The 15,573-nt window shown below is 39.8% G+C and overlaps 1 protein-coding gene across 10 annotated transcripts in view; it reads left to right on the forward strand.

The window, feature by feature from the left end:
• LOC143182093 (rap guanine nucleotide exchange factor 2) overlaps positions 1–5,170 on the forward strand; it is a 143,080-nt gene extending 137,910 nt beyond the window's left edge. For 8 of the 10 annotated variants that reach the window (XM_076382837.1, XM_076382838.1, XM_076382844.1 and 5 more), the window contains 2 exons: positions 1,996–2,214; positions 4,995–5,170. In XM_076382837.1, the coding sequence (XP_076238952.1) occupies positions 1,996–2,214; positions 4,995–5,026 (251 nt within the window). In that variant the 3' untranslated portion in view covers positions 5,027–5,170. The remainder of the gene's footprint in view (positions 1–1,995; positions 2,215–4,994) is intronic. The other 2 variants (XM_076382840.1, XM_076382843.1) reach the window with 1 other exon arrangement.
• The last annotated feature ends 10,403 nt before the right edge of the window (positions 5,171–15,573 follow it).

The raw sequence follows: 15,573 nt of genomic DNA on the forward strand, positions 1-15,573 counted from the left end.
CCTGCCAACCACAACCAGAATCACAACCACAATCATCATCACCATCATCACCACCACCACCATCACCAACATTATTACGATCATCACCATCACCAACCCCAAAATCCTCAAGGTGAGTCCGCGACTGTATTGCCTGTTCTCTTTTGATTTCTCTCCTGCAACTGGGCTGCTGGTCTCTTCTTTCGTAGAACTAGAACGTTGCTTCCGGGAAAATGTAGATCTTTGGCATGATTCAGGACCCTAGTGGGTGATGGTTTAATCGACGTTATTCCCCTTGGATCTGTCTAGTCCTGAACTGGCTTCTGTTACTTGTAGATGAAGCACTGATGAAGGAACTCCTAACTTTTTTAACTAGACCCTTTTCGTTTTCATTTTTCAGAGTTTATCTGAATATATCTACAAGTAAATGGAAGATTTTAGATCAGAGCTAAGGGAAACAGCGGAATTAGAAGGGGGATGAGAAACTTCTATCAGAAGGTATGATCGGATAAGTACATGAAAAGTGTTCTTAAACTAAATAAGACTTATGATATTATTAATCCTCTGCTATTTAAGAAAAATGATAATGGACAGATTATTCAATTGTCACTTTTTTTAATAATATCATCAAAAAATATACAGCTATCGCCACATTACAATCCAACGATAGTACTACAGAGTAGTAAATAGTTATTCAATTGCTTCAGCAAAAATCAGCATTCTAAGCCTTAAATTGTTAAGACTAAATTTACAATGGAAGGGATTCCTAAAAATTCTCAGTCAGATAGTTGAGTCTTATCGAAGACTCTTTCCTGTAGAAATAATGCAACTTCATTTAAGGACACTTTGACACGTTTATTCGTCCATACCCTTCTCATTCGTAGCTCAAATCAGCATACTAATAATAGGTATTAGAAGTCTGCCTGCACCGGAAGCAACGTATCGAGCTCAAGGCATCCATTGACACGTATAGGCGATGCGTGCTTGATCTGGCTATTGTGCAACCGTCTGCTTGATAAGCTGCTGTGTGCATGCTACAGCTATGTGCCTGCCTACGTGTGTGTCTTGTGTGTTTGAACAAAGGTGTGTTGCATCGTGTACCGTTCACAGCGTCGCGATTCCTCAGGATTAACGGAGAACCGAGGCTTCTTTTCAGGGCGTATTAACTGGTTTCCTGTGCTTCCTTCTCTTAAACAGATATCTAGTGGTGAATAACGAGTATTGCACAGTTCCTTAAACCCGTTCATCTCTTGCAAGCGAACGGTCTGAACGAGTACGACTGGTCCCGTTACTGTCTCTTCCGCCAAGGAGGTCAGTGCCAGAAGAAATGAGCAAACTCAGGGGAAAAGAAACAAATTGATGAAGCAAATATTCTTGGGAGATGTGAATTACAGTGGTGGTCAGGAAATAAGCTCAAACAAAATGTAAAGTAATAGTATTTACCTACGTCGTATAAGCTTGATAATGCTTGCACTAGCAAGGAACTTTTAGAAAATAAGAGAGATATTTATGAAGTCAGTCTGAGTTAATAAAATTCTGTATTATCAAAAGCAAATGTAGAGATAGGAGAAAAATATCAAGGAAGTGACAATAGCTTTATAATAAAAAAACACCTACTGTAGTAGCATCAGTAACAAACTCATATAAAATAAGGGTGATCTTTACAAATTCCATTTACGTGTTAATAATTAATTTCTGCATTATCAGAAGCGAAAGTGGAACATTACAAGGATGTACCAATAAGTTTATATAAAAAAAAGCACTCTTTTGTAAGAATTTCCCAACTCTACATAAGTTACGGCTGATGATGTTACCACTGTCATTGTGAGGTAAACTTTTCTTAGACCATCACTGTATGTTCACCGTACTCGTTGACATCGATCCGCTGTCGTACTCGTTCAGAAGCGTCTGTGGCGGTGTATCACTTGACAGAGGATAAAGGGGGAGAGAGAGCGGTTGTTGAGGAGCAAAACGACAGGGTGTGAGACCGAGAGAAAGAGAGTCGAGGGTTTTCAGGTCTCGGAGTAGCTGCGGGACTTCCTCCCCCAGGAGCTAGCACAGCGATTACGACCATGACTACCATGGCGTCGATGACGACGATGCGTCCAGGGGTCGGTAGTACTCAGTGCCGTCAACCGCCTGCATACAAAGTCGCTGCACAGATGGCAAGGTTGCACAGGCTTGGCCGTGCCCACAGCCACGAGGGTGTTACCTACAGGACCGACCATGAAGATGGTACAAAGCAATCGCTACGTACATACAATCAATCTCTCTCTACTACCTCACGTTTATATATTATTACGTATATCTCTTTCTCGAGTTTACGTGGCCTTTCGAGGCTTGCGCTACCTACCACTATCGATAGCGATGGGAGTGGTGGATCGTTGACATTATCAGGCGTGGATTAAGAAGGTTAGGGGTAGGACTATAGCTCTGGACATCATTTTTTTTAATTTCTATAAATACTTTAGAAAATTATTAAGTTTGATTTATTAGTAGTTTTCTTCAAAAATCAGATTTACTGTGGACCTGTGGAGTTTACTGTGGCCAAAGGATTGAAAATAGGCACCCTTTATAAAATCGTTTTAATGTTTAAGTTTTTTCATAGTACATTTTAGAATTAATTAGTACACTATTTCCTGGATTCTACTTCTATCTATGTGAAATATTAAGATTTAAAAGGATTTATTAATAACAAGAGGAGTGTACAAATAAATGTTTAAAACTAAATCCTTGAAATCTTTAGGTAATAGTAATACATTGTATACATTATATAGATTTTCTTATCGCTATATTATACTTTTCAAGCTGTACACTCATTACGGTTTAGCGTAAGTACGAAATTCAATTGGCTGATGATTAATCAGCACTCGATCAATCTCATCGCTATCGATAATGCACGGAGGAAAATGTTAAGCGGTCTTTGATTTTGTCAGCATTTCGCTTATTTGCGCGCGTGTCGTTAATGGACCTCTGTGGTGCATTTTCGCTTTTTATCTTTTCAGACATGTGCAGAATGGCACACACTATTACTGCATTAATATTTTCTAATCACTTTTATTCTGTTCCTGAATATTAAGAAATTTTGTCTTTAATATTTTATTTCAATTTTGCCATTTCCATACAGTTTTACATGCTTCTGACTTGTGATCGACAATTTTTATGGTATCTAGTTGCACCAGTGTTTTAATTTGAAGTATCAGTATACGACTAAATTATTTTAAAGAGTTAGAAAAGAGTTCAATTAGTGAGAAAAATGCAACTCCAGAATGCATAATGTCTGAAAAGATTCGATGTGTCTAAATTTAATTTTAGCTGAAGCGTAGCTCAGTTTCTCGTGAACAAGTCATGCTTCTGTGAAGTAACATTTTTCACCGTGAGGATCGACGTTCTGTTCGTTACAGTATTCAATTCTCTCGTCCATTCAAGTTTCTCGAACCATAGCACAGAAGCTCCAGTTTTTACCGATTTACATACATTCTAAAATAATGTGGATTCCTCAACGTGGAATCTTCTATCATTCGGCGAATGAACCAACGCAATGATTACACTCCGATATTTAACTGTCTTTAACTCTTTTCCACGAGATTCGATCAAGTACCACTGTATGTATGGACTATCCGAGAAAGGATCGTCGTTGCTATTTGTTGTTCGATGTACATGTCGATTAATCGCAGTGAATTGTAAATAACCACACGCAAACACATACATTCGCATCTCCACTTTGTATATTTCACAAAATGCCTGCATAACACACTTTTTGTGAACATAATTCGTGTCTTTTTCGTGTGAACAGGTCACAGTGCACTCGTAAGCATAGATAATACACATTGTATTACTTGAGGAAGAATTGTAACCTTGCATCGAATTTCACATGATACAATGCTCGCGCACTTGCTAGAGGCTTGCCATGAATTTCTGTGCAATTTTCAATTGTTTGCAGTGTCCACGTTGTCTTTATTAGTTTCTTTTTTGTTGCCCTTACATCACTTTGTTCTCCGTTATGCCGAGCGCATGTTTCGAGCTTGCTTGCGTTCATTTTGCACGTTACGCTCCAAGTACCCTTTCTTTTTTGTTTGTGCCCCATTTTTTATTTCTTTTCATAGAACACGCTACCTTTTTGCAGCAAGTTTAATAAGGAAAATCTAGGACGAGTATTCGTGCCTTCTTTTGTTCGTAGAAAGACTCGAGTCTACTTTGGGGGACTTTTAGTCTGGTTTATATTTAGGTGTATAGTTTGTTTATTTTTCTTTTTTCTGCCAAGTTTCGCTAGCTATCTGAAACTGCATTTTCTCTTATTGTGCATTAGTAGATCATGCTTCACTGTAGAGGTATGTTATAATTTATTACATGGAGTAGTAATGTTTAAGAAGTAGAGTGGTAGGAGGAATATTTGATGTAGGAAATGAATCAATTAAAGTTAAGTAATTACAGTTCAGTTACAATATTCAAACATTTTCATAGGAAAGTCAGGAACTGTAATCTTTCCCATTTATTCCTTGCAAGCATCTCATTTTAACTAGCTGTATATTCCTAAACAGATATAATAGTATATCGCACTTGATAATTTAAAATTATAAAATTAAGACTTGAAAGGGTAGTTCCATAATTTGTGCTTGTATTCCTTGCTTAACATTAGAAATGAAATAATTTATTTTGTGACTCTCTGCGTTTAATACACCTATTGATTCACACACACTACGTCTAACATTTGAAGCATCTATGTATCTGTAGTTTACTATGTAGCAGGTTTAAGAACATAAATTGCAGTTTCAGAAGCAGCATGCAGTACAAATAGATAAAAGCAATCTTAACAGTGGTGTGAAACTTCCTTATGCAAAATCAGGAACTAAGTTCCAACAAATGTCTCCCTACACTTTAACGACCACGAAAACATAAGTATCTCTAGTAAAACGTTAAGATTCGACCAATGTAGACGATAGTCTGTAGACACACTCTCAAAACTTTAGGAATCTATATAGATCTTTATTAACAGAAATATTTCACTCTTCCAGATGACGAGAACGCCCAGGTGTCAGCGGTGTAAGTGGACCACGACGCGTAAGGAGTTCTCTGCTACCCTTACTTCGTTCCACCAAACCTGTTCCCTCGCCAGAAGAAGAAGGAACCACCGATGTCATGTCATGTGTCGCGTTGGACAATTCTCCAGGAAAAGACAGATTTCTCTTACGAGGAGAACCGACAGTCTCTCGGTGTCTCGAAACGCTGGCAACAGAAGCTGGCAGAGTTTGAGAAAGCAAGGAAACAACCACAGAGACAACCAACACGCACAGTACTACTCTCAACATTATCTTCCTTGTCGAAGTGTCGAATCTCATGGTTCAAGGAACTCCGAGAAGCTTTTGGAAAGCGAAGAAGCGTTCGTCTTCCATAATTACAACCAAATGAAACAGAGAGATGTACCAAGAGTCTCTAAAGTTAGGTCCTTGGGGACATTAAGACACCACGGGAGGATGGTGGTATAAGGGACACTGGTCCTAAAGGAGAGGGAAAGACGATAAAAGGAAACTTTTGTATCAGACTGAAAGCAAGGGGAACTTCTCTGCTAGGAGACGGTTCTCTGCGAGACTAGGGCGCAAGAACATTCGTAAGAGTATGGTAATCTATATAATGTGTAATAAATCGAGTCCAAAGATGTTATATATACCGTGTATCGTCACAGGGAGTACGAATGACGGCGTGTCTTGTATTATATACATTTTAGGCTAATCCCAAATGCCCCGTAGCTTAAGTTGGTGTACATAGCGTAGCGTTAAAGTAGTCTTTAAACCGACGAGAAAAAATGACGCAAAAGAGAGAGAGAGAGAGGAAGAGAGTGTCTGTGTGTGTGAAAGAAAAGAGGAGTGAGAGAGCGAGAGAGAAATAAAATTCAGTGCAAAGCGAACCGATACACGCCGAGGACGTTCTATCGTGATTGCGCAAACTTAACGTCGACCGATTTTCTTTTTTCTCTTTTCCTTTTTTTAAAACATAATCGGTGCCAGGTTTTTATTACTGATCATGCTTCTAAACTTTTTTGTCGATTTATCTTTGTTTCTTGGATTTTAGAAACGAACAGTATAGAATTTTAGTTGTGTCAGAGGTTAGAAACTTTTCTCCGCTTGTCGTTCGTTTTTCGTAGTGGCGTGGCGTTCGCATGTAAACACGTAGGCATTCGATATGCAAAGGAGGAGATCCGATTTTTTACGACTTCGATGTGTGTTGAATTTTATCGTTGACGCAATCAAGTACAAAGTATTTTTTCAAAGACTAAACGAGAAGCGGCGTTGTAGAGAAAATGGTACGGTTTGAAAGTACTGGTCCTGGGCTTTTGGACATTCTTTTGCGCGGCGTGTTACGAGCCGATAGCGTGCAGTGCTCGTATATATTGTCGTTCGGCGCGTGTATACTGTGTACGAGCGAGCATCGAAGAAGAATAAAGAGAAATTTGATGGAAAAAATGAGCAAGCGAACCGCGTGACAAGTCTGAGAAAGAGGGAGGAAGAAAGCCACAAGCTGTTAGCGTTTCGAGATGAAACGAGGTAACGTTTATGCATCGCGTATGCTCAACTTATTTTTACTGAACGTGTACATGTATACATAACACGGAAACGAATTTTAGATCTGGTTGTAACTTATAATTCTCGACTTTCTCGATTCGCTCTGTCGAAAGTGAAAAACTCTGTGAACGATTCGTCGAACTCTCATATTTTCCGAAATTTTATCAGTATCACGGTACTTTTAGTTTTATATAAAAAATATATATATATATAAATATATAAATATAAATATATCTATACGTATATCCGCGCCCGTGCGAGTAGCGTATGAGAAAAAGCCAGGGGCCCGCCTCTGTCCAAAAAAGCAAAAGGAAATCCAAATTTCCCAGAGGGCAAGATTCGCGGAACATTGTCAGCGTGAAATCGTATTGTCGATGAGACGGAGGCGTGCGGCTGGTCGATACCGATTCTCGCTCATTGACGACGCCCATTCTGTCGCAACGCCTAATAACGTTGTAACGTTCATACTCTCGTCCATTCGTGTGTACGAGCCTTGAGTCCTTTATCGACGAGTATTAGAAGTGGACAAAGTTGTAATTCGCGCGTAGAAGAGTGCGCAGAGAACACGGTCAGCAGAAGAGGGCCTAATCCCGAAGGCATCTCCTGCGAGAGAGAACGATCTGCCGAACGCGCGCGGAGAGCGAACACAGGAGTCTCGAGGATCGGCATGATGGTTCGTCCTATACATGTATAAGACTATATGTTGCATGGAGACTGTGCAGGAGCCAAAATGGAAGAATGGAGATACGCGGGCAGTATAGAGCTCCATCTCTTTTATGTCCCCTTGAGCGTGAAAGGTGACGAAAAGGGACAGAGATATATATCTGTACTCTAATGTTGGCTTCACTGGCCTCTCATTGGAATTATATCCATGATACCCAATACTCCATATAGTCTTATGCGTGTATCATTCGCCCGCGAGCGTGCTTGCTGTCGACATTCCACTGTGTCTTGCCGTGAATTGTGGCCAACCATGCTTCCCTCGCACAGGACCTCCTCCTGTGCGACAGACTGCTCTCAGATATTACTGATAACCGCGTACCTTCTGCCGAAATGCGTCAGATGTCCACGAACACCGTGCCGATCCTCGCCACGTCCGACCTGTCCCGAGGAATCGAGCTGGAGAGGCGATCCAGCTCGACTCCCCGGCGCCTGGATCCACCAACATTTACTGCATATTCATATTAATATCTCTTTGTACATATCCTAATGACTTTTAAATATTATTAATCCAAACGTTCTCGAAGAATTCCTTGAGGAAATCAATCGTGTCAGCATCCATTCAGGTCAAGATTCTTCAACGTTGCAAGCGTAGAAGGGAACGAAACAAACAGATGATAACGACCTCCCTATGTTCTTTTTTTCCTGCAATTGTGTCAGAGGAAATATTGCGCCCTTCTTTTGCGTTTCTTTCGATCCTTCGAGCTCTTCCTGTTTGTACCTTCGGCGGTTCAAGAGCACACGATTCATTCCAAGGAGCATTTACACCTTTGTGAATTAGCATGGTCGCGTGCACATTCCTCCTCGACAGTTTTTTTGTTTTATGAGTTAAACGGTTCACCCTTGTTGATTTGTTTTGATCGTAGTTCCTCAGTTGTAAAATGGAGCGTTTATTTTTAAATTTTGGTAACCACATAATGATACCTTTTACTTAGAAAGCTAGTACGATGGAGGAAAGATTGTGGAGGAGGAATGGAAACATTAGCGCGCGATGAAAAGAGAACGAGATTAATTAGTCTTGAATTGCTGAAGCTCGAGCCTTTATTCTTCCCTTAACACGTTCACCACCATGAGCTACATATTTGTGACGTCCTATCTCATAATTGAGTTAACATCACGTGTAAAATCATATTGGCTACTTTTCATTAAAATTCATTTTTAAGAAGCATCTTAAATCTTAGAGTGTACATATTTTACTTCGTAATTGAAACTTTTACTGTGTTATATGGAGGTTTACTCTATAACAAATTGATAGTAGTTTAAAACTGATTTCCATAATACTTTTAATTTTGTTAATGACGTGTATTCTATGGTACATTAAATTCACAAAAGTATTTTTGTAAAGTATTGCAAAATATTCAGTTAATGTCATTTTATGCGTCAATCGAATTAAATAATCTTTATGCAATATCTATAAGGGTTTTAAATCTTTTTATTGCATAGAATTCTATTCAGAGTATAGTTTTATTTAAAATATGATGGTGGTATGTGGTTTTCGAAGGGCAGTTTGGTAGCGAACGTGTTAAATTGTACAGGAACTGATTCACCTTGTAGAGAATGCTTTACGATGCGTGTGAGAATGTTATTTGAAAGAAAGGGAAAGAGACTTGGACGAGCCTTTTTGGAGCCTTTCTTCTTCCAGAGCCTCCCTGACTTCTTTTATTTTTTATTTATGCCCCATTGTACCCTAAGCCCCCTTCTGTCCTGTTGTTTTAATTATTTATAACTCCGAGATTGAGCGACTGCGAATCGTGGTCCAGCGAGCATCAAGAAACAGGAAACTTTTTGTATTTAATTTGTTTAATAAAACTTGGATCATAGTACAACATTCCGACTGATCAGTTTGGTGAATACTCGCAAGATCCCAAGAAAGATTCTTTTCTTTCGGTTTTGTGGAAATCGCATCTCGTTCGGCTTGTTTCGCGTACCACAAACGAGAATGTGGAACCAAACAGTACAAAACGTTGAGAAATGATGGAGGAAAACTGTAACCGAAATTGTGTCGAACATCTATCTTAGTTTTGTATATAAATGCGCAGAATCCGTGTTTTTCCACTTACTTTCTTCTTTTGACAATCTCTGCGTACGGTATACATTGACCATAGAACCCTTTTGTAATTGTCCACCTATTCTTAAAAATACATTAACTATTTAAAGATACGAATAGAACTAATATGAAGTAGAAACACGAACAATGGCCACTGTAATTAACTTGATCATTTACTCTGATGTAAAGTGTCTTAAACATTTTAAATTGTAACTGATGAGAAATATTCTATTAGAAACAATTGTTTAGTTAAGGTCTTATTAAAAATAATGTACAGAAAATTAATGTTTGAAGTTGAAACTAAGACGAGACATTTCTGTTTCCTTGCTAAACTGAGTGAAAAATGTCGGCGCATTTTTAATAATGATATGTCTCAAATATTAATTTTTCAGTACCAGTTAATAATTAATCTATTTCTATGCAAATACTCCATAGGATTACCAACTAACAGGTGAAAAGCATTTTGCTTTTGACGAAAATCGTGGACCATTGATCTGTGCAATACGAAGTGCATTAATACTGCAATAAATTTATTGGCAAAACGAACTTTATACAATTTCTGTATAATTATTTATTAAACTAAAAACGAATGCAGGCCAAGTTATTAACTCAGCCTTGGTGTTGACAAAAGAAGAAATACAATTTTTTAGTCTTCAATATCTTATTAAATATATCTAAGATTCTATCAAATCTGTTCAGTGTATAACTTAAAAACTGTTTTATTATAGAAATGTTACTTTTACTATTTTCTAAAAGAACCTAAATAAACTTTGGTACAGAGTTCAGGCGTAAAGTGTTACAAAATTCTGGTTTTATGAGATTCGCTACACGATAAAGACAAGATTGAAAATTTGAAGGTCAATAGGAAGTACCGTACATAAGAGAAGAACCAGCGGGAACGAAACAAGTGGTGATAGTACTGCTACTATTTTGTACGATACGATGTTTTTGTATATCTGTCTACCGTATGTATAGGGACGAAGTCTACCGATTGTAATAGGTGGTTAATAATTATATCGAATACGTAATTAAACGATTTGTAGCGTGACGGACATAAATTCCGGCTGTATTTACCAAAAATCACATATAGATGTTGTTCCCATTAATGTACACCTTGTAAAATCCCTATCAAACAATATATGAATTACTAAAGGATTGGCAGTGAGTTCTTTGTACTTTATTCGCATAACATTTCCCTGTATCCTCCACACGTTTAATTCCTAAGAAACTCTCTTAAAAATAATCTTCTAATTTCGCTTAGCAAATGAATTCATTATATTTCGAAACAAATTTTGTCATTAGGTCGTCTCTATTTTTCTACGTATAGTCGCTTGAATTTGTAAAACATTTTAGAACAAAATCATAGTCCTTTACTACGTTTTCTAATTCTAAAAATCTTCGAAAAAATACAGTTTTGATAGGTGAAAGGAAAAGCCTCTTCCCCCCTTCGAAATGAACCCAGGAAAATTGTTGTATGATTTATATTCATAATGTTCTAGTAGTTTAAAAATAGGCAATTTTTCTAGGAAAATTAACAATGCTTTCGTTTTTCAAAAGTAGAGGAGTGGGAATTCAGTAGGAAAGGCAGGCAAATGGTAGGCTATACCCCCTCTTTTACTTACGTCACGCACGTCCCAGAAGTGTTGGGCCAGCACTACTCCACAGTCGCTCCTAAGACTTCGAAGGGTGCGGGTCGCGGCAGTGTTCAGTCCGTCCCTGGATTTAGTCTGTCCCCTGACCCATGGGACTTCGCGAGTACGTCACCCTGATCAGTGATCAGACAATGCGTCACGGGATACGAAGCATCCATCGAGGGACTTCATCAAGTGTACATTAAAAACTGCTTTCTCACAATTCATAAATAACGCTCTCATTTTTAATGAAAAGCGAGTAGTCAGAATTAATATTTCGTGTGCCTGTGCGCGCGTGCTTAGTGTGTGGGTAGTGTCAGTTTAACGTATACCTCGTGTGTATAGTGTAGTGTTTTATTATTAATCTCCAAATTTCAGTCACTGACTTTCTCTCTTCTCGATGAGAAGGTATAAATACCCCTGGCGAACAATCAATTTCTCAGTAGCTTCGAAGCGTACAGATCGTTCTGGTGATCCTCTGGAGGAACCCATAGGCACCCGGCCTACCCTGTTTTCCTGGAGTGCCATAATCGAAGGACAGACGCCACCATTTGGACTACCCTCAACTGTAGACAACCTGACCATTCATTTCACTTAACTACTCATAAGTATTGCTCAAATTTTAAGTGAATCTAAACTGCTAATATTAATGCCTTTTACGTGTGCCTAACGTGTATAGTATAGTATAGTGTAGTGTATAATGTTCTTTCTCATTTTTTCATGGGTCAAACGGATACTGGATGAAAACTGCGCATTCAGAGGCATTGCAGATGTTTGCAGACGATGTGGATCTCCATGGACACTGAACGTGGCTTGCGTGAGACGTTACACGGTACGCAGTTATCCACCACGTAAAATGCAATTGTATTGTCAATGCAACTGTAATGTAAAATATTCAACAACATTAGCACCAACCCTATTCCCATACTTCCCCTTAAAAGAAATAAAGACATACCCGAGTTTAGAGTAATTTCTCCCCTTAGAATTAAGATAGAAGGACAGGGAAAACATTGAATACTCCATTAAGGAGCAAGGATAGGCGGGACTTTCGCATTTTCCAAGTCCTTTATTTATTCAGATATATAACTATAATTTTTGAAACCCCAATTCTTTTCTAAAGTAATTGAAGCTATAGATAGCTAGTTTTTTGAGTAACTGTTAACTGGAAAATTTTCGGAATATAGTAAAATTAGATAATATTTTGAATGTGCTACTAATAGGCGCGCTTTAGAAAGCTTTCGTGTTGTATAAAATTGGGGCTCTTCGTATCCTAGGCCGATGTATCCCCACCGTCAATACACAGCCCAGAGATAGGACGTTCTGGAGACCTGATTAAAGTTGCCCGGTTTCTTAGTGTGATTTTAAAACAGAAAGGCGTAAACATCCTGCTCAACAGGCACAATACGATCCTCAGCAATATTGCGATATGCCGGGACAAAAGCAGAACAGTGGGGATACAGTAGGAGAGAGACTCAAATGGTAGGCAATACCCCCCATCTTCATCTTATGTCCCGGCAAATCTCAGCACTGATCCTCAGTCGCTCCTGAGACTTCGAAGGTTGCGGGTCGTAGTGGCATTTAGTCTGTTTCTAGATTAGCCTCCCCTGACGTATGTCTAAGGCCAGTGGGACTTCGAGCGTACGCCATCCTTGATCACTAAACAGACCACGTGTTGCAAGATACGAGGCATCCATCGAGGGACATCATCAAGTGGACGACTTGATCATTCGTCATCCTTGACCATTGATAAGTATTATATCATTTTTACCCTTTACCATTTTCACCTTATATCGTTTCATATTTCATTCTTCTTCAGGGATCAAACAAGCATCGAACGAAGCGTCGCATCTTCAGGTTAATCTGTGGTGAACGGTGTAACCATTTATCGGGGCAAGATGTCCTCGAGGAACGTCACAACGTGGAGAAGAACGCGAAAGTCACAGTAATTCAGTGTATTGCATGCGGCGCCCTCACTTTTCCACTCTATGACGTCACTGGAAGACATTTTGAAAACGACCCTCCACGACCAAATCCCTCGTCATTTGCTCGTGAGATTTTGAAGCAAGCAGGTCATGACAGTTCTTGGTTAATTTCTTCGCGAGCTTCGTCTGCTCCATATCAGAAGCCCATGGGATTTCGCGGGTACGCCATCCTTAAACAGTGATAAGACTATGCGCTGCAAAATACGAAGCATCGATCGAGGGCCGTCATCAAGTAGACAACTTGATCATTCATCGCCCTTGACCAATGATAAGTATTTGTGCCATTTTTAATGAAAAGTGAGTCGTCAGCATTGATACCTTGTGTGCTAGTGCGCGAATTGCTTAGTGCATGGGTAAAGTGTCTGTTTAACGTATGCCCAATGTGTATAGTGCAGTGTTTTATTACTAATCTCGAAATTTCAGTTGCAAATTCCCCCTCTTCAGCACGAGAACGTATAAATACCCTTGGGGAACGACGAACTTCACAGTCCCGCTTCAACCTCCAGAGAGTGCAGATCGTTCTTGTGATTCTGTGATGGAACTACCCTGGACTCTACCCTGTTTTCCTGGATTGCCATAGTCACTGGACAGATGCCACCGCATGAACTACACTGACCAGTGGATAACTTGACATTTCATCATACTTTACCACTGATAAGTATTTCTTAAATTTTAAATGAATCTGAACTGCTAATATTAAAGCCTTTTGTCCGTGTGTTTGACGTGAGCCTAGGGTGTTTAGTATAGTGTATAATGTTCTTTCTCTTTTTTTCGTGGGTCAAACGGACACTGGATGAAAACAGCGCATTCAGAGGCAACAGATGTTTGGAGACGATGTGGACCTCCATGGATGCTGAACGTGGCTTGCGTGAGACGTTCCATGGTACGCAGTTATTCAACACGTAGTAAATACCACGGGAAACGCAATTGTATTGTCAAAGCAACTGTGATGTAAAATATTCAACAACATTAGCACCAACCCTATTCCCATACTTCCTCTTGAAAGAAATAAAGACATACCCGAGTTTAGAGTAATTTCTCCCCTTAGAATTAAGATAGAAGGACAGGGAAAACATTGAATGCTCCATTAAGGAGCAAGGATAGGCGGGACTTTCGCATTTTCCAAGTCCTTTATTTATTCAGATATATAACTATAATTTTTGAAACCCCAATTCTTTTCTAAAGTAATTGAAGCTATAGATAGCTAGTTTTGAGTAACTGTTAACTGGAAAATTTTCGGAATATAGTAAAATTAGATAATATTTTGAATGTGCTACTAATAGGCGCGCTTTTGAAAGCTTTGGTGTTGCATAAAATTGGGGCTGTTCGTATCCTAGGCCCATGTATCCCCACCGTCAATACGCAGCCCAGAATTAGTATGCCCAGAATACTCGTGCACAATGCGATTGACATACTCTCCGTGGTAGATAGAGATAGGACGTTTAGGATACCTGATTAAAGTTGCCCGGTTTCTTAGTGCGATTTTAGAATAAGGAGGCGTAAATATCGTGCACGACCGGCGCAACACGTTCCTCAGCAGTGTTGCGATATGCGGGGACAAAAGTAGAAGAGTGGGGATAGCGTAGGAAAGGTAATCAAGTGGTAGGCGATACCCCCCCTCTTCTTCTTATGTCCCGGCACATCCCAGCGCTGCTCCTCAGTCATTCCTGTGACGTCGAAGGGTGCTGGTCGTGGCGGTTTTTAGTCTGTTCCTAGATTAGCCTCCCCTGACCCATGTCAAAGGCCCTTGGGACTTCGCGGGTACGCCATCCTTGATCAGTGTTCACACCATGTGCTGCAGGATACGAAAGATCCATCCAGGCCAGTATCAAGAGGACAACTTGATCATTCATCCTCCTTGACCACCGATAAGTATTGCTCCTATTTTTAATGAAAAGTGAGCCGCCAGTATTAAGACCCTGGGTGCTTGGGTGTGCGCGTGCTGAGTGCATGGATAAAGTCTCTGTTTGACGTATGCTTAGTGTGCATAGTGTAGTGTTTTACTATTAATTTAGAAACTTCAGTTCCAGATTTCCCCTCTTCTGTTCGAGAAGGTATAAATACCCTTGCAGAACGGTCAATTCCTCAGTCGCGCTTGAACCTCCAGAGAGTGCAGATAATTCTGGTGTTTCTGCGATGGAGCTATCCTGGACTCTAGCCTGTTTTCGTGAAGTGCCATAGTCACTGGACAGACGCCGCCACTTGGACTACTCTGACCAGTGGACAACTTGACCTTTCATCCATACTTTACCACAGATAAGTATTGCTCCCATTTTTAATGAAAAGTGAGCCGCCAGCATTATCAGCCTGTGTGCGTGTGCGCGCGCGTGCTTAGTGTATACGCAAAGTGTTTGGTTGACGTGGCCTTAATGCGTATAGTGAAGTGTTTTATTATGAACCGCGAAATTTCAGTTTTAGATTCAGTCTCTTCTGGTCGAGAAGGTATAAATACCCTTGGGGAACGATGAACTGCTCAGTCGCGCTTGAACCTCCAGAGAGTGCAGATCGTTCTGGTGATTCTGTGGTTGAAACTACCCTGGACTCTATCCTGTTTTCGTGGAGTGGCATAGTCGCTGCATAGATGCCACCGCTTGAACTACTCTGACCAGTGGCCAACTTGACATTTCATCAAACTTTATCTCTGATAAGTATTG

This window comes from Calliopsis andreniformis, chromosome 8 (genome assembly GCF_051401765.1).
Source record: "Calliopsis andreniformis isolate RMS-2024a chromosome 8, iyCalAndr_principal, whole genome shotgun sequence".
NCBI lineage: Eukaryota > Metazoa > Arthropoda > Insecta > Hymenoptera > Andrenidae > Calliopsis > Calliopsis andreniformis.